General features: G+C 34.2%; 1 protein-coding gene across 50 annotated transcripts in view; it reads right to left on the minus strand.

Annotated features, from left to right (window-relative positions):
* Positions 1 to 20,784, minus strand: part of ptprt (protein tyrosine phosphatase receptor type T) — a 519,289-nt gene that overhangs the window by 225,357 nt on the left and 273,148 nt on the right. For all 50 annotated transcript variants that reach the window (XM_073954669.1, XM_073954668.1, XM_073954667.1 and 47 more), the window contains one exon: positions 4,000 to 4,296. In XM_073954669.1, the coding sequence (XP_073810770.1) occupies positions 4,000 to 4,296 (297 nt within the window). The remainder of the gene's footprint in view (positions 1 to 3,999; positions 4,297 to 20,784) is intronic.

Here is a 20,784-nt window from a genome sequence, read left to right on the forward strand (position 1 = left end):
CGTCCCATTTTTGACTAAGGCACAAAAGTAAATGACCACAACTGAACAGCGTTTTCCTCAAAGATCACTGAATTTCCTTCCGCGGGCTGTGAAAAGCTTCAGGATCGCATTCAGCAAAACAAACAAAAAAGCAAAACACATGACCACTTCAAGACAAAGACTGAAAAAACAAAACCAAAGGCCCTTCAGTGCTTAAGAACCAGAGGTAAGAGTCATTCATCAGAACATTGGATAATTGAAATAATAGGCCGTTGAACTGTTTGAGAACCAAGAAAAGAGCTATGTAATGTTGTGAAACCAATTAGCCGAAAGCAACAACCATCAACAATATATTTTAACAGAAGAGCACCTGACAGAGAATACCAGCAATGAAAGGACATTCGGTTAATAATAGCTGTTTAATTCACTGTATTAACCTCCAGACTTTTTTCTGGGGAAAGGTTAGTACTTAATACATTTGAACTATCTACAATTCAATGATCTATAGTGAAGTTACATGACAAGTGTTTAGGATTTTTATATGTGAAGCTCCATTATAAGTGTTCCTCACAAAACCATCAAGGTATCGATGAGATGAAGACGATAAGTGTATTAATAATACAGCTTAAACAGTCCAAAATCTAACAAACAGAGCTCAGGGGTAACTTAAATAATGTGTCAGTGCTCTTTGGGGAAGGGATTCATCAGAATAAACAGCAAAAAGCAGTCCAAGGCACTTGATAAATGTAGGGGAAAAAGCTTTATTGACATGGGTATTCCTTAAAACTGCGCCTTTGTTTGTGGAAATGCGTAGGCACAGTTTTAAAAAATAGACATGTCAATAAAGGCTTTTTAAAAAATGTTGTCCATATTTTTCGAGTGCCTTGGACTGATTTTTGAGACTTAAACAGTGTTTAGCTATTTAACAAAATAAAAAATGCTATTTAATTTGAAACAGAGCTGTTTTGAAAGTAAGTTTGCTGGGTTTCTGTCTAGAGAGAAAGTAAAATGTATTGAGTACATAAATAAAATGGTTAAAATGGCTCTCTGGAATTTTTAATCACACTGAATAATCTTTTTTAATTTATTTATTTTTGTATAATGACCAGTAAACTGCATTCTTGTTGATCCAAGCAATCGATATTCTGCTTGCTGTGTTGCTTTCATGTCTTTCATAGCACTCCATGGTCTCTTTCTTTTCACAAGATAAAATCATTTCCACTTAAATCAACATTACATGAACATTTAGCTGTTGTTAAGTAGTCATGGTAATTTTAACTCAGGTCTTACTTATTTTATACTTTAATAACCAGTGCAGGCATGCATTAGTGCACTTGTAATGAAACCATATGTATTAAATCAAGAGAGAAATGTTTTAATCATTCATCTGTAAACCCAAGTTCAACTCCAAATTTAGCTCATATTAGCTTTAATTTAAAATTTACGTATATAAGGATGTAAAAGTAAAACTCTGCTGAAAATACTTCAGCCGTGATGATCGATTCAGTTTACAAATGATGGAGAGTTTGGCATCTTGTGTTGTGCATCTGCTAAATGTTGATGGGTTTCAAAAATGAAGTCATAAGTGATCATCACTAATGTGATTACTGGATAGACAGTAATAAGTGAAGTAATCATATTATAAAGTGGAAATACTTGGGGTACAAATTATGAAAATGAATGCTGGCCATTAAAACTGGTATGAAACAAACAAACAAAAATATTCACAGTATTGTCCCCTGTCTTGAGACTTGTTTTTTCCAGAGTGGTATTAACTACTAGTCAGTAGACATGTCATCAGAGAATAGATTTGAATATTTGAATATGACAACCATAACCCGGAAGCTAATGTATAACAGATATATAGGCAAATCAGCAAATTAGATTCTAGATTTGATAGATTTGAAAATAGATTTTTTTTCTGAGCCCGATTATAAAAACAAAGTCAAACAAATACACTTCAAAAAAAAAAAAAGGTTTTGTTTTGTTTCTGTCTTTGGACTGTGGGGGAAATCGGAGCACCTGGATGAAACCCACACCAACACGGGGAGAACATGCAAACTCCACACAGAAATGGTAACTGGCCCAGCTGGCACTCGAACCAACGACGTTCTTGCTCTGAGGCGACAGTGCTAACCGTTTTTTATTTTTATTTTTTTCATTTTATTATTTTATAATATTTAATGCTTGTCTAAAATGTTTAGCAATTTGAACTAGAAACAAGACAAAACAGTAGGAAAAGCATTTTTTTTGCAGTGTAGTGGATGACATCGAGATTTTTTTTTTTTATCAATTTTAGTACAAACTGCAATTCTGAAGTTCTCATTTTTCCCCAATTAAATATCTTCCCTTCAGCATAACAATTCCAAATACTCATATCTGCTTTGTATGATGTGTCAAGTCATATTAAAAGCATTAATTAAAACATCTAATGTTGATCAACCAGTGAAAATAATTCATTAATTATCGCAGTGACAATTTACTTTTTGGGCAGATAATGAAAACATTGTGCATCCCTAGATTTAAGATATCAGAAACATATGAAAAATAAATGATGCGCATGGTGGAAAATCTGCAATAATCCATAAAATAAAATGATTCGTCCATTTTGATTTCATAATGATCTATGGAAGCTTGTTTCTGCAACTGAATAAAAAAATATAAATAGGTTATTGAGACTTTTTAACTCAGAATTGTGAGATACAAACATGGAAAGAGAAATAAAGTCAGATTCTGATATAAAGTCACAATTCTAAGCTATAAAATTGGAATTGTGAGATATAAAGTTCCATTTTTGAATAATAAAATCATAATTCTGATATAAAGACACAATACCAAGATATAAAGTCAGAATTATGAGACATAAAGTCAATATTCTAAGAAATAAAGTCAAAATTTAGAGATAAAAAAAATCAATTCCAAATTAGAAAGTCAAAATATTTAAAAATTCTAAGAAATAAAGTAAAAATTGCATGATTTAAAGGCAGAATTCTGTTGTAAAATTTCTAATTCCAAGATATAATGTAACAATTCTGAGAAATAATGTCAATATTCTGAGTTATAAAAACAAAATTCTTAGAAATAAAGTCGAAATCACTTGATACAAAGGCAGAATTCTGATATAAAGTCATAATTTCAAGATATAATATAACACTTCTGAGATTTAAAGTCCCAATTCAGAGTTATAAAGACAAAATTTGGTGATAAAAGGATGCATTTTGAGTTTTAAAGTCAGAATTCTGACTTTATGCAGTTCTAAGATAAAATGTTGCAATTCTGAGTTATAAAGACAAAATTCTGAGAAATGAGGTCGAAATTGTATGGTATCAAGGAAATTTTCAAGATAAATCAGAGTTATAAAGTCAAAATATGGAGATAAAAAGTTGCATTTTGAGTTATAAAGTCAGAATTCTGACTTTATATTATACAGCTCTGAGATAAAAAGTCACAATTCTGAGTTGTAAAGACGAAATTCAGAGAAATAAATTCAAAATTGCGTGATATAAAAGTAAAATTTTGATATAATGTCACAATTCTGTTTAGAAAGTCAGAATTTGGAGATAAAAAGTTGCAATTCCGAGTTAAAAAGTCAAAATTCTAAGAAATAAAGTCAAAACGGTGAGAAATAAAGTCATGTTTGGGGGATTTAAAGTTTGTATCTCCAATTCTGAGAAATAAAGGCATAATTGTGTGCTTTTAAATCTCAATTGCGAGAAAAAAGTTAGAACTTGGAAATAAAAAGTTGCTATTCTGAGTTATAACGTCTGAATTCTGACTTTATATTATACAGTTCTCAGTTATAAAATCAAAAATTCTGACATATTAAGTCAAAATTGTATGCTTTAAAATCTCAATTGCGAGAAAAATGTCAGAATTGTGAGATAAAAAATTCTGAATTGTGAGTTTGAGAATTTTGAGTTCAAGATAAAAAAGTCGCAATAGCCTTTTTTTTTTATTATTCAGAAAGCGCTTCCATAAAGATCCCACAGGACCTATCCCATCTCACTTAATCCCACTCACCGTCTTCCTCAGTCTGTTTGACGATCTCCTCGCTCTCCTTGCTGCCCTCTGGGTTTGCGAGCACCAGTCGGAGCCTGACGGTCACGAATGGCCTCAGTCCCCGCAGCGTGTAATGAGAGGAGGTGGGGATGAGGTCCTCTGTAGCGTACACCTGCTGGTTGAACACATACTGGTACTGAACGGTCAGGTTGAAACTGTGGCAGCGGGTCACAGCATATCCAAACGTCTCCCACTGCAGGGTGAGCTGACGAGCGCGGATATCCACCACATTCACGTTCTGGGGACCATTGACTGGATCTGTAGGGACACACAGAAATAAAAAGGAAGATCTGAGATCAGTTTTGGTCAACTTGACATTAGTGAGGGGAAAATAAACTGGCTAAAAGGATTATTAAAAGAGAGATGTTTCATGTGTTTTAAACTTTACCAACAGACTTGGCAGATAGATTATAATAGATCTGAATGTTTGCACTGTTGTTTATTATGATTATGATGGTGGTTATTATTATTATTATTATTATTATTATTATTATTATTATTATTATTATTATTATTATTATTATTATTATTATTATTATTATTATTAATAGTAGTAGTAGTAGTAGTATTGCTGTTATTATTATTACTGTTATTTTTATTATTATTAGTAGTATTTTTTGTATTATTAATATTGCTGTTATCTAAATTATATGTATGTATGTATGTATGTATGTATGTATGTATGTATGTATGTATGTATGTATATATATATATATATACACACACACACACACACACACACAGACACACACACACACACACACACACACACACACACACACACACACACACACACACACACACACACACACACACACACACACACACATATATATATAGGCCTCTGATTTCTTATTTTACAGTCACAAATTTCTATACTGTCCTTATAATGTACATTTCATGATTTCATGTCAATTTCAGCACTATTTGTTAAGTTGTCAACGTTGTAATAATTAATACTGTCTAATCTTAGAGTCATTGACACATGGGAGGTACAAATAACCTTGAATTATGACTGTCTCACAGCAGAATGTATTATCACTCACAGCATTATGTTGGCATTACAAAATAATAACTTAGCCAAGGACCTCTGAAAATCCTTGCAGTCCACCCCTTCTGAAATACTCAAAATGGCAATGATTTTCCATTGAACAAACACACAAATTAAGCTTCAAAACTATCCTCTGATGCATACGAGATCCTAGAACAATATTGTGTAGTGAAACAAACAATATCAGAAAGTCGCCAGTGGCTCCAGTGGGGTTGTTGGACAAAATCTCTCCAACTAATTCCTCCAGATTAGAAACACAGCATAAAAGAGGAAGGCGGCTGGTTTGTGACTCTGGCCTTGGATGAATCTTGAGGGAGACGCATGTCAAAGGGAGTTTTGGCATCTTAAGATAGTTTACATCGTGGCAGTTCTCTTAAGGCGCTTTCATTCTCCAAGTTCAGAGAGTTCCCGAATGCGGAGCAATCTGAGCATTGTCAGAACTGTGTCATGTCTGGGACAGACATCAGCGATTTCCAGCTTCATGGGCTCACATGGGAGTCTCAGATTTACAAAGTCTGAAGCATCACTTATTCCAATGCATTGTGTTGGAGATGAAGCACATCAGACTAATTGGTTGAAAATAGGGATGCAAATGACTAATCACCAATCCTATTTATTTGGTCGATGTTAAGGTCCAATGAAGTGCTTTGAATGTGCATTTTTCATTTGACATTTGAAGTAATCACAAATGGGTGTAATTGAGCTTTAGAACGTCCAAGAAAAAGCAAATAAGAAGCATCTTGAAGGGGGTGAGTTATGTCAGATTCTTGAGGGCATTTGATTGGTCAAAAGATTTGATGAGAGACTGAAGTATGGGGTGATGTAAAAAAAAAACATTCATCCATATTGGCGAAAGTAAAAAAAAAAAAACTGCAAGCTTGGGATGTTTATATCAGGTATATATCTTCTCAATGTGATTTTATCACTGTATTGGAACACACTAGCTTTGCTTAAAACTAATATACTGATACTAACATCTAACAACTTTTATTTTTTATTTTATGACACCTTTAAGGATTGGTAAGTTTATTAACTCTTTTCCTTCCAGTGAAAAGATATCTCATCAATAAGGAAACAATGCAAAGATGAGTTTGTGTTCTAGGTGTATTACAGTTAGGAAAGCTCCAAGGTGAGTTTAACTTTGAAAAAAAGCAAAAAAGGGCTTTTTTTGGCAAAAAATATATACACTGTAAAACCCAACAGTCAACTTTATCAAATGAAATGAGTGTAGTTAACTCAAAATTTACTGAAAGTTACTTCTACTCATTTGAAAAGAGTTTTGAACTCAGTGTTGAAGGTAATGAGTCTATATAAATACCTCATTACTTCAACTCAAATGTAGAAAAGTCACAGTAGTCAAAAAAATTAGCTTTTGACTCAAACGGTGTAATTAACTCAACAGTGTAAATATAAATGTAATTACTAAAAATTGATTACACACTGTAAAAAAATTATGGGTTCCACACAATCAATTCGTGTTGGGACAACAAGAAGGAATTGAGCTAACTTAACAGTTTGTACACATTTAAGTAGATTGAACATGAAACAATTAAGTTGTCCCCAAATACACTCAAGAATTGTGTTGTTACAGCTCATTGTAAATAAACTGTTTGAACAAACAGCAGATTTCGAGTGCAGATTAGGGATGCTCATTTCAGATAATTTTGCCAACCAACAACCGCTGCTCATTAACCGAATATTAGCCATTAACTGATCAAATTAATATTAAATTATTACTTAACAAAAAAACATTTACATGTCTATTTTGTGTCTGACAGATGAACTATTGCATTTTAAAATACTGATTCAAGCACCTGCAGTGTTTTCAACAGAATAGAAAAACTAAATAAACAAAATAAAAATAATAAAAAAATAGACCTGCCCTAGATATTTTCACTTAAATTACAAATTTAGATTACAAAACCAAAACACTGACAGAATCCTTTTTAATAGCCGGTACAGGCTGCTTTTCCCAAAATGTTTTTTTTTATTATTTTTTTTAATAAAAATAGCAGGCTACCTCAAAACGATCATGCATTTAATTAATGCTCCACTGTTATTCTTATATCATAAACCTCTGTAAACATTTTAATAGAAGTCATTACTTTAAAGATTATGTTTTAAGTGTCTAATTTTACCCTAATTTATAAGAACTATTAGTAACTGTAATTTTCCAAATGAAAAAGGTTGTTTGTTGGTTGTACACTAAATCATCACAAACAGAGCCTGTTTGTTGTGTTTAAGAGTGGTGCCGATGCACGCTCTGATGGAAAGAAAAACACGACGCTCAGCCTTGTGATCAGCAAAGCATAGCACATTTCAGAAAGTTTTGTTTTGTGGCTTTTTCTCCAATTCTGCAAATAAACGGAGGTGTTTATGATGCGGATCCAGGACAGAGGCAATCAGCATCAGCATTGGTTTGGCATCAACTCGTCTGTGTCAAACTTTGACCAGCAATATTCTTCTTTTATTTTGCTTCTTTGGCAAAATATGTAGCCACGTGTAGTCCCGCGAGTTAACAAATATGTTGCACATTCATGCAGCCAATTAAAAAAATTATATATATATATATGTATATATATATATATATATATATATATATATATATATATATATATACATATACATTAATCTCACCATTGATACCATTAATCTGTTAAAAACACACTCCTTCAGTTAACAATGAAACGATTATTTACTGTTAACCGAATTCAAGAACATGATTTACACAATAAGTACATTGTAACCAATGATTAATTTCAGTGTAAGTACATATTAGTTAAGGTCACCTAATATAAAGTGGAACCAAAAAATTTATTATATGAAAAATGACATTGACTTGTACTGTGTGTACTGTAATTGTACTGTTCCTCAAGTATTCTACTTAATCATAGGTGAGTGAATTAGAAAAAAAGAACAACTAAAGACCCAATCCTCTGTTCCCGAAAGCCAGATTACAGCTAATCTATATTTAATCAGAACTGGCTCTTATCTAAAGGTGTCATCTAAGCAGATTTGAGTAAATCCTGCATGGCTAAGCCTCACAAGAGTAGCTCTAAATGCAGAGACATATGTCCAGTGTTTTGGCTTTCAGTCAGCGAGGGTCTGTGTCCAACATGCAGCCCCCTGTCGAGGGAAGGTGTTATAGGGGATTTGCTTGGTGGACAGGTGCAGGGGTAACAGTATCATCATTAATCTGACAGAAAAAGGTGAATATGTGAAAGCATTAGCCACACGCTAATGCGCGGCCGCGGGGTACGCTGCGGTGCCATAGGTGGGCTTTTGGACGCTGGATGAGTTTAGCAAGGGGAGATGCTGATGGATGGCAAGCGTAGAGGGCCATTAATCGCAGACGTTGGGGAGAATTGCATAAGAGAAATCAATCTTCAGTACTGCCGCTGTGCTGCTTTGGCGCGATCTCTTCAGACCCAAACGCCCCGCAACATTTATCACCTCCACCATCCCTCTCGCACTCTCACGGAAACTGCAAGCAATAAACATATCAATAGGTGTCCACCGTACCCAGCTGCGGAGGTTTTTAAACGGAGATATTCAGATGAGGGAAAGACTGAGGGAGGGAATGAACAACAACAGTGAAAAATGAAAAAAGCAAAGTGTATCTCGTTCGGGGTAATGCAATGGTGTCAAATATAGATTGGCTATTATTCTGCTTTCTAGATATCAGCGTTGAAACATTGAAAACGGCATGATGATCCGTTTTGGGTTGATACATTGCCGCTTTTTTGAAAAGAAAGCATTGTAATGATCACCTGGAGTATAGAGCAAATGGGAAAATAATTGTATCAAAATAAAATAAAATAAAATAAAATAAAATAAAATAAAATAAAATAAAATAAAATAAAATAAAATAAAATAAAATAAAATAAAATAAAATAAAATAAAATAAAATTAAATTAAATTAAATTAAATAATAAAAAAATAAAATGTAAAAATATAAAAAATAACATATAAAAATATTTGTTGAAAAAATTAATAAAACAAAATGACGCACTTTTGTAAAAAAAATTGATTTTACAAAAAAATAAAATAAATAAAAATTTAATGGCCATCTGGCATATACAGCAAATGAGAAAACCACAGTATAAAATAAAATAAAATAAAATAAAATAAAATAAAATAAAATAAAATAAAATAAAATAAAATAAAATAAAAACTTAAAAATTTAATTAAATTAAATAAAAATTAACTATAATAAATATGTAAAGAAAGCATTTTAATGGTCACTTGGCATACGGACCAAATGAGAAAACAAATAAAAAAATTATAAAATAAAAAAATTTAATTAAAATAAAATAAAATAGAAAGAAGAAAAAAAAGAGAAAGAAAAGAAAAACAATGAAAAGAAAAGAAAAGAAACTAGCCAAAGCTTTTGTGTGAATATATAAGGAGATTTGAAAAAACAGTAAAAGAAAACAATAAAAACCAGCAGGCAGACCAATCCATTATTAAAGTCCTAAAGAGTCTGTGCTTTTCCTCAGAGAATATGTTCAGATATTTCCGCACTTTGCTTTCAAAACTCACTGACCTTCCATGCAATGGTCATTTGTAGGTAAAAGTGGCACCACCATGAAAACACGACCAACCTTCAAAAACACCTTCATCCAATCGAATAGAGAAAAAAACCATCAAAGGTTAAAAGAAAGTGTAGATGGACACAAAATACTGGATATATGTTTTGCTCCAGCACAGCTCTGTTTGCTGTGAATCCTGACTGATGCCTTGATATAAAAAGAAACTAACTAAATAAATAAAATTGCAATAAAGAAAAAAATAAAGAAATATTTTTGTTTAGTAAATAAAGCAAATAAGTAAAAAATAATAATTAAAATTAATAAAACTGTATAAATTTAAACAAATAAAATAAATTTGTATAAAATAAAAAACACTAACACATTTTAAATACTAAACTAAATAGTTTATAGTTATAGTTTGATGTTTTTTAAATTCTATAGATAATAAAATTAAATAAAATTAAATAATAAAAAATAATAAAATTAAATAAAATTTAAAAAAATTAAATAAAAAATGAAATAAAAAATAAAATAAAAAATAAAATGAAAATAATAAAAAATTAAATTAAATTAAATTAAAAAGCTGATCATACAGCTATAGTCACTGCAAATAATAATAATAAAAAGTCTTCACAGCACATAACGCAATTAAAGAATATTGGATGTGGACAGGAAGTTTGCATCTTGTGCTCTTAATTCATTTATAGTATTTGATATACCCAAAGTCTCCCAAAGACTTGAGTTGCCCCATGTGGTGACAAGACTCAAATCAATTAGATTAACACTGGGAACAGATGTTGGGTCGTTTCTCTCCAGAGTGTTTTTTAATTACTGTCTCTTTTTTGTTGCTGCGGTAAACAATACTTAGCATTTAACTCTGGATGCAACTTTCAAAACTTCTCCCTTTAATTAGATGACGCGTATAAAAGTGCAATTGTTGTACTCTGCGCAGCATGAAACAAGAGTTTGAGAATCATGCTGGGACTCGACATTCACGTTGGGTTGCACTAGCATCCAAAGAATATCTTATGGCTGTAGTAGTCACAATCATTGAGGACAACTGACATTATTTTGAAGCTTCTCATCCAGCTAAAGTCAAAATTTTGAGCCATCCTGTAATTTCTTTTCCTTTTTCAGATATTTCTCAAATAATGTTTTAAAGAGGAGGGCCATTTTCACTGTCATGATCACCAGCGATCTAATCCTTGCAGATCGCTGGAGAAATACTGAACTGGACTACAAATACCATTATGCACCTCACACACACACACACACCAGTTCCTGATTCCTCTGCTTACTCACACACAGCTGAAAGCTCATTATTAAGGACTATAAATATGCATCTGACTCACTATGTTCAGGGCCGGAGCAAGCTGAACTGCCGCTCTAGGAACCGCCGCCCTCCCTATTCTGCCGCCCTAGACGCGGACATAACCTGGTGCGCGGGTGGTGCAGGTCGTGTCGCGGACGCCGCCCTAGATGCAGATATAACTGAGGGCGCGGGTGGTGAGGGTCGTGTCGCGGATGCCGCCCTAGACGCGGATATAACTGAGGGCGGGAGAGGTGAGGGTTGTGTCGGGGACGCCGCCCTCTGTATTCTGCCGCCCTAAGCAGCCGCCTAGGTCGCCTCTATGGACGCGCCGGCCCTGACTATGTTTAGTCTTGTTAACCTGCAGCATTATGAAGCATTTGCTTGTCTTGTTTTTCCGTGCCGTGTTTCCTGACCCTTGTTTTGTTTATTGATTTATGCTGTTAACCGCTTGTACTGATCTCTTTGCCTGTGACATGACTACTTTTGGATAGCCTTTTATGTAACTGTTTGCTCCTGCTTGTGACCATTACCTGCCGGACTACTCTTGTTAATAAAGACACTGCACTTAGATTCTCAACCCGCTGTACCCCACCATTCAACGTTACATTCACAGTATTTCCTACAATATTTTTTCTTCAGGAAAAGGTATTGTTTGTTTTATTTTGGCTAGAATAAAAGCAGTTTTAATTTCTTTAGAACCATTTTATGGTCAATATTATATTATTAGCCCGCTTAAGACATTTTTTTTCAACTGTCTACAGAAAAAAAACATCTTTATAACCTAGTTAAGCATTTAAATGTCACTTTAAGCTTAAAAATATCTAGTAAAATATTATGTACTGCCATCATGTCAAAGATCAAATAAATCAGTTATTAGAAATTCATAAAATATAAATATATATATTTTATGTAAAATATATGCTAGAATAGTTGGCGGTTAGTTCCGCTGTGGTGACCCCTAACAAATAAGGGACTGAGCCGCAGAAAAATGAATGCACACTGTAAAAAATACTGGGTTCAACACAATTACTTTATATTGCCCTAGCACAAATTGATTAGGTTAACTTAATTGTTTTGACTAATTTAAGTGAATTGAACATAAAACAATTAAGTTGTACCCCAAAAAACTTGTGTTGGTGTCAACTCACATCAAATGAGTAGTTTGAACAAGCAGCAAAAGTCATTTTTTGAGTGCATTAATATTCATTTGAGTGTACAGATTTTTGCACCATGATCTAGTTAGAGTTAGTAAGTTCTTAGTTAGATTAGTTCCAGTTTTAAACTAATCTAAACTATTTGTACAAATAGAAAATAGTAAAGCATCCTACATATGTATTAATCCACAGCAATGTCAACTCAAAAAGCTTCTATTCAGATGATCATTACAATTGGCATAAGTCAAAATAGCCACTTTTACATTTGTTCGCTGGCAGCTCCTGGACATAAACAGGTTAAAAAAAAGAACACTGAGCAGAGAGATACACTACATTGTTTCAATAAAAAATAAACACACACACAAACAAAGTAACAAAATGAAAAGCCATGAGCCACCCTCACACACTACATTCCCAAAAGATGACTCCAAGCCCGTCTTGTTATTGTTCAGGCTTCAAGCGGGTGCCGGACAGGGAAAAAAGCAATAACCCTTCCCTCTTCCCTAGTCAATCATAAGCTCCAGGATTCCAATCATTTAAAACTTCCAAGAGCAAAACAGTGCAAAGTGTCTCTCTCTCTTTCTCCACGTCCTGCCATAATGACTTCATGCAACGAGGATCATGATATATCAAACGGCGGGCGGCACTGAGGAGAGCAGATCGCTGGGAGTTGGATAAGAGTGTAGGGGAATAGTGCTTATATTCATGAACTCTGCGGGAGCTTTCGGGATATTGCGGAAAAACTGGGAGTGCTTGTAAGCAATCTGTTGTAGGAGGGGGGCCGTGAGGGGCAATTGTGAAGAGACTTGGAGAGCGTTTGAATCAGAAAAGGTTGGAGCAGGAATCAAAAGAGACGTACAAGTGCTTGCATGGTGAATGCTGGTGTGCTAATGTGAGGATTGCTGGAGTAACAAGCATAGTTGTACATGCAGGCCAAGAAAGCGAACAATCGCAATGCAATTCGACATGATTTTGCATAGATTTTTTTTTTTTTTTTATTTAATGCTCTTCGCTTCTTTGCTCCTTTTTGTCCACATTAAAATGTTCTCTGGCCCTTTCAGGGAGTAAGCAGCTGAATTATTATGAAACATATAATATAAAATTATTATTAAAAAAGCAAACAATTAATGAAAAAAATAATACTAATAGTAATAATAATAATAATAATAATAGTAATAATACACATAATAAAAAATATATTAATAATAATAACAACAACAACAACAACAACAACGATAATAATAATAATAATAATTATTATTATTATTATTATATACATAATAAAAATAATAATACATATAATAATAATACTAATAATAATAGTAATAATAAACATAATAATAATAATAATAATAATAATAATATGCATGAACAAATTTTTTTGCATATTAAATTTATTTTACAATTTATTGCTACCATCATATAATTAACTCTGGCTCACTATGGATATGTACCCCATATACATTCTGTAAAGTGCGAAATACGTCCAAGGAGCTAACTTTTTTAGCAGTTTTTATTTTTGCAAATCCACCAGAGGACGCTGTGTATGCTTTTTCAGATCTCAAATTTCTCTTGCGAATACCATTCACGCCTGCTATTCTCGCGTAAATCCACCAGAGGCTGCTTTTGACTGACTGATCGACGGATCACCCCACACACCCCCTTACCTAAACCCAACCAATAGTGTTTTTTAAAGCACCCGATCACCCTCTTCCCTAAACCCAACCGACAATGGCTGACAATGGACAGTGACCACGGCCGCCTCATTTTTACCATGTTTTCAGATCTTACGACATTCTCACCCTGTTATTTACTTATTTAGTTATTTTTTTACCTTTTGTTTTTCCTGCTTTCTAGAACCGTTCTTTGTCAGAATTGAACCTTCGCGGTCAACACCTTTCTGTGTCTCAAGTCCACCAATGTATTTGGTAACAGTAAAAAAGCCATCCACACAAAGGTAAGCAGTCAGCTGGTGGTGCAAAAAGAAACAGAAGCCATCCATCGGCAGTATCATACCGCTTTGTTCATTTTAAAGACGCAATGCAGCCATACATAGCTGTGGCTTCATAATTCAAACTCTCCAGAATTGTATATTGGGGTACGTTTTCACAATGGGCCTGTGCTGCATATAATAAATGTTTTTACCTTTACTTTAGAAAGACATTATAATTAGCAATAAAATATTCATGTGCGCATGATCTGCTTAGTAAATACTTAAAGAAAAGACAGAATAATTAACAAAGATGCTTTATGGTTTAATCAACTGCATTACATTTGCATATCAGCTTATGACACAACATGTACTATTACTGAAAAAAATGGCACATGTATTGTACTCAGTATGAAATGTCTATGCATTTTTAGGCCCAATCCCAATTCTATTTTTGTAACCCTACCTCTTCCCCTGCCCTTGGCCCTTGAAACGGAGTGTGAAGAGGAAGAGCATCAAATATTACCCCTTAGAAATGGGACTACAGACTCACTACAGCACCTGTACACGTCATCATATGTCATCGCGATTTCTTTCTTCATATAAGATCGACTATGACGACTGATGTAGTTATTACAATTGTGTTATTTTTTAGTATTTATCTTCAGGAATTCACTGAAGGCATATATTATGTTATCATCACTATATAATGTGGCAATACGATCATAACTGTACTGTGCATATACACTGTGACCATATTAATGTAAACACACCAAAACAATATTAACATTAGAGCAGACACTGTAAAAAGGTCATTCCCAGCCGCTAGATTTTTGTGACAGGGTATTCGAGTGTCATTGAGTGACAGAATGTTGTAACAGAACTGCTATACAGGAATTATTAGAGATTATAGATATCAAAATTTTACAGTTTTTTAATTTTAGATTTTTTTTTAAGCATGACGGTAAAACACAAACGTGGTTATGATTATAATTAAAACGTTTTTGTTTGTCGTAAAAAGTGGTAATGATGGAAAAAAAAACACTAATTTGTGCATCTCCTGACTTTCGTGTGCAACCATGCTGCCGTTGTAGATGGTGTATTCTGGAAAATTTTCTTCCCCCTTGGTTTCTAGTGTGGTCCTGAAAAATCTCTGTTTGAAGGGTCATTTCCCCCTTCCCCTTATCCCTACGCTTTCAAGCTAAAGAGTATTGGAACACCCCTACCCTTTCATGTAAATAGGGTAAGGCAAAGGGCTAAGGGGTAGAATTGGGATTGGGACCGTTTCAAAAAAATGTGCATTAAACAGTATCCCAGAATGCACTAAACATATTTGATTGTTTAGGGTTGGGTTGAGATGTTTGATTAGGTCAAATTCTTTTAGGTAAAATCCTCACAAAAGATATACGTCTTTACATCTAATTTACTTGTACATGTGTAATGACAATACAGATGAATCTAATCTAAAATCTAATCTAAAGGGCAGCATGGTGGAATAGGTAAAGGTAAACAGGTAAATAGGCATGGTAAAACATATGCTGCAATAGTTGGCAGTTCATTCCGCTGTGGCGACCCCTGATAAATAAGGGACCAAGGAAAATAAATAAATGAATGAATCTTCTTTAAAGCAGCAGCTATATGCATTCAGATTCAGATAAATTTGGGTGTTTAAATATGAGTCTTTATTTGTAGAATGCTAATATTTTTCAGAACTCAATTGCATATTTTACAAAAACTAGTTAATGTTATTCACTGTAAAAAAAATAAAATACTGGATTCCTTTGTGTTATCCCAATACAAATCGCTTAAGTTAACTTAAATTTTTTTTTCAAATTAAAGTGGATTCAACATGAAATAACTAGGTTGTCCCAAGACAATTTTACATGTGTAATGATTCAATTCATTTTAAATAAGTAATTTGAACAAGCAGCAAAAGTATTTTGGGGGTTTTAATGTAAACTTAGTATTATAGTATTTTACTTTGGAAAAGCTTTATATAAATTTAAAAAAAAAACAATAACGTCCACAGTGTTCAATCAGAGACGTTTGAGCATAAAAGTGCAAATTTTAACATTTGAGAAAGCGTCTCATTAGTTATAATTATTTCAGAGGAAATAATGTGGGCAGAGACTTCAGTTGCAATGGTGCCAGTATGAAGTTACAGCACATGATATACATTTTAATTGACCACTCAATCAAATCCTGAAAAAGGTTACAACATTGTTATTCCCCTCCTAGCGAGAGAGGAAGACCTTTCTGTCCCAGATGACCTCAACTGGAAAAGGCCAAGGAGCACATTGCTATGCGTGAATTATGAAGTCACTCGGAGCAGCCTGAGCCTCAGAGGACCCGGACGCCTCAGTAGACTGCAGATCTGTGATGTTAACTCAGAGCTTTTTGAATGTGTTAGAGTAAAAAAAATTACAGGGATTTTGTGGGATCATTACAGCAGGAAATTATACAACAATGTGGTGAAACAGAGCAGCTTTATTTTCTTTTGCTTAAGGGTGTTTGAAATATTTCAAAAAGTACAATCAACTTAAACTACATTGATCATATTATTATTCAGTAAACATTACATTAATTCAGTAAACATTAGATTAGAAACTACAGTTGTATGTCCTGAATGTGATGCAATGAACAAGTGACTAGGATGAGTATGAGAATACAGCACATAGTAAAAGAACTGCCCATATTTACAGTTCTCATAGGGTGCTTTTACATCTGTAGTTCGCTTCATTTGGTCAGGACCAAGTTGCATTTTCTGCCGTCTTTGGGTCGATTTCACACCACACAGCTGGCTTTGGTTCGACCAGTTGAAACGAACCAAAATGCAGTTATCTGACAAAATCCACATCTATCATTGGCCAGATGTTGTTGAACATATTTCCTAAACTGCTTATTGATTGGTTAGAATTCACGTGCGAGAAAATGCCAATGGACTCCCGAAAGTAAACAAAACCGGCAGACACAAAATGTCGTTTTTACTCTGGAGGGTCGACTGCGCTGACTGATTGTATCCCTGCTTAGACAAACTATACATTTCGAGAATGAAGCGCAGCTGCAGCTGGAAAACAGTGTTTAATGCATCGCTCGTCACTTCAGGAGGTGGCTTGAGTTTATTTAGCTAAACTGCGACATGGTCATCTTGAGGAAATATAACCAACGATCCATCAGGTAATGCCTCTATTATGTACGAAATTACATTATTAATTATTAATTGATTATTATATTATTAATTATTATTATTATTATTATTTAATTAAATTTAATTCATTTATTTAATTATTATTATTAATTATTATGAATTATTATATTATTAATTATTATATATGAAATGTTTAGTTTATTACCATCTCTTCAAGCAGGTCTCGGTACGCTTATTTGGTCTGCTTTTGGTGCGCACTCGAGTACAACTGATGCAATCTTACCAGCCCAAACGAACCGCTCCAAAAGGGAAAACTAACTCTAGTGCGATTCAATCGAACTAAATAAGACAGGTGTGAAAGCACCCATACATGTATTAGAGTAGGCAAAGTCTTCTATTATGACCTATATCATATTAAAAACAATCTTTACTATCCTTTGAGGCCATGAAAAAATAATTGTGAATGGAAGTAAAGCAACATAACTGACAAAATGGAATTTCTTCAATCTAGGCTTATTAAAAATATATTCCTCAGACTGCATTTTTGCTAAACCATGTTTCTCGGAGTACATTTCATTGCATGTTTCAAATAATAAATCCACAAGCGGTTGCTTTGTATATTTTTGCAAATCTAAAATGCATTACTTGGGACAGTGGTTCTCAAAGTGGGAGTTGGGACCCCCTGAGGGGTCGCGGGACAATGAAGGGGGGGGTCGCCTGGTGATTTCCAAAAATCTATTTATTTTTATTAAGCCATAAGATTTAACATGTTTTATTCATAACCTACTGAAGAGAACAAACAGTCGTTTATAGTTACTATATACTATATAGTTACTATAGTAGCTTATAGTTACTAGTTCTATTGGATTGCGACTCCTGGGGTTATTACATTATATTAAATACACAGCAATAGCGTCAGATGCAGCAGATTGATTCTATAACACAAGGCTAAACTTTCTGGCCCATGTACAGCACTTACATACTTTAAAAAAGTAGACGAAGAATAGACTTGGGTCTATTGGTGTGTGTGCGCCATTGCATGCAAGGTTTCTGTATTTATAACCACCTCAGAGGATATTGGGGGTTGCGAGTCACTGGCATTGTCATTTTGGGGGTCACGGGCTGAAAAGATTGGGAACCCCTAACTTAGGATACCATTACTGTTGAATTTCTTTCAAAATAAATGTATATAAAGCATACTTTTTTAGTAGTTATGAAGTAATTACTTATTCAAAATCAGTACCTACTTAAAAGAGGGTGGAATTTCACATGTAGCCACAGTGACTAATGTCATTAGTTTTGCCAAATTACTTATTAGTTTTGAAACATAATATTGTTAAATTAACAATTAAAAAGATATATTGGTGCTGATATTATACTGCAATGAGTATGAACAAGTACTAACTAACTAGTAATCACATTAATAAATGGCACGTTAACATATTAACAGAAACAGTTGAACAAAATTTACACGATATTTTATGTTTGATTAAAAATGCTGCCTTGGTTTGTATGCCTGGTAATGCATACTGTATACACTATAAAAATAAATTAGATTGTTTACTTAAAAAGTGAGTAAACTTGTTGCCCAAAAAAAAGACAAGTTGACAACAATACCTGTTGTAATTCGGAAATATAAAGATGACAACCTTATTCAACCCAGGCTTATTCTGAAAACGTAACTCTATATAAAGTTCTAAAGAGGATACATTCCAGGAGCTACGTTTTTTTGTAGTTTTTGCTTTCGCAAATCCACCAGAGGTTGCTGTGTACGCTTTTTGAGATCTCAAATATCTCCTGCGAGTGCCATTTGCACCTGCTGTTCTCAGGTAAATGCACCAGAGACTGCTGTCGACTGACTGAATAACTGACTGAATGAGTGACCAATCAACGGACCCACCCTCCTCCTTCCCTAAACCCAACCAATAAGTGTTTTCAAAAGCACAGATTAACCTGCATATCCACGTCCCTAAACCCAACCGACAATTTTTAAAAGCAATTCAGAAAAAGAAAACCCCTCGCCTGATTTTTACCATGTTAGATTTCACCTTATTCTTACTCTGCTATTTACTTGTTTATTTTATTTTTTTGAATTCTGTTTTTGTCTTACGCGCTTTCTGGAACTGTTCTTCACTGAAATCGAACCCTGTCATAGTGGTCAACTCTTCTCTGCATCTCAAGTCTGCTGACGCACATGGCGAGCTAACTGGACAAACTGGTCCACACAGAGGTAAGCAGTCAGCTGGTAAGCACAAAAAGGAACAGCGTCATACCGCCCTGTAGCATTTGTTTTAAAGACGAAATGCAGCCGTACATACTTCTGGATACATAATTCAAGATCTTCAGAAATGTATTTAGGGCTACGTTTTCAGAATGAGGCTATGTTGACTTAATTAGCATACACAGTGCACATACTGTATTTCATTTACTTAACATTTTATTAAGGCAGTGGTTGGCTCTCTTTTTCGGTCACACTTTATTTGAATGTACAATTCACACCGATAACAAACCATTAACTAAGATTTTAGAAACTAAACTAAAGTACTAATTACCTGCTTATTAATAGTTAATAAGGTAGTGGTTTGGTTTAGGTATTGAGTAGGATTAGAGATGTAATATAAGATCCTACTTTATAAGTGCTAATAAACAGTTAATAAGTTAATAATATTAGGCAGATAATAAGTCAGTAGTAAATGGTGTGAATAATTACTTAAAATTGTTACCCCTTTTTCTTAGTAAAGTCAACTAATTGATTTAAAAGCAATGGGTCTACTCATGGTTTTTAAGTAAAGTCTACTTATTGCTTCTTACGGTGTATAAATGAGTGTTTGAATGCCACTGTATTTGGGTTCCCCACTGATTTTGCACAGTACTTTAATGCAGAAATGAAAGGTTTTCACGCTGAAGTGGTTTGAAACAGTTTACAGTGCAGCATTAATAACCAAATTACGTTTGTTTTGAAATGTTTGACAAGCCAACGCCAAACATAATTTCATTTGCACCACATTCCATTTAAAACCAGAGAAACTTTCACATCTCTTTGTTTCCCTCCTCCAGTCAGACGGTGTGTCGTTTTTTTTGGACACACTTTGATGGTTGTGCCCAGCCAGCGTTGTGTTTTTGGGAGGTGTTTCTGGAAGCCTAAATAGAGGGGGGTGGGGGGGGGGGCAGCTCCACCTGTCAGCCTCCTCTGGTCAGCATGCCATCTGCAGCCATGCACGTCAAGACAAGGTGACAGCTCCAAAGGGAGCTCGCTTTTCCCCTTCAAAACTCTTCCATCACATTGTTTCCCAGCTCTCCAGTCAAACAGGCTCTTGAAGCAGCCATTCCCCTCAAAATAAAGCATCTACACTTGCTTTCAGTCATTTGGAGAACGAGCTTTCTAATCCCCGCACAGATCTGTTGATCTTTAAACAAAAGGTCGGTTCAGGCAGCAGCAAGTGCATAAACAAAACGCACCATTAAAATGAAAGAGAACACCAGCCGATGCTTCTTACGAAACAGCGTCCTCTGTGAATACATTTCACTTTTCCAGACACAAAAAAACCTGACAGCGCAGCAAAACTCTCCAGTTGCAGCCCCCCACGCTCGTCCGCCATTCCCTTTTAAGTCTCCTTCC

Source organism: Danio rerio, chromosome 6, assembly GCF_049306965.1.
Source record: "Danio rerio strain Tuebingen ecotype United States chromosome 6, GRCz12tu, whole genome shotgun sequence".
NCBI classification, from domain to species: Eukaryota; Metazoa; Chordata; class Actinopteri; order Cypriniformes; family Danionidae; genus Danio; species Danio rerio.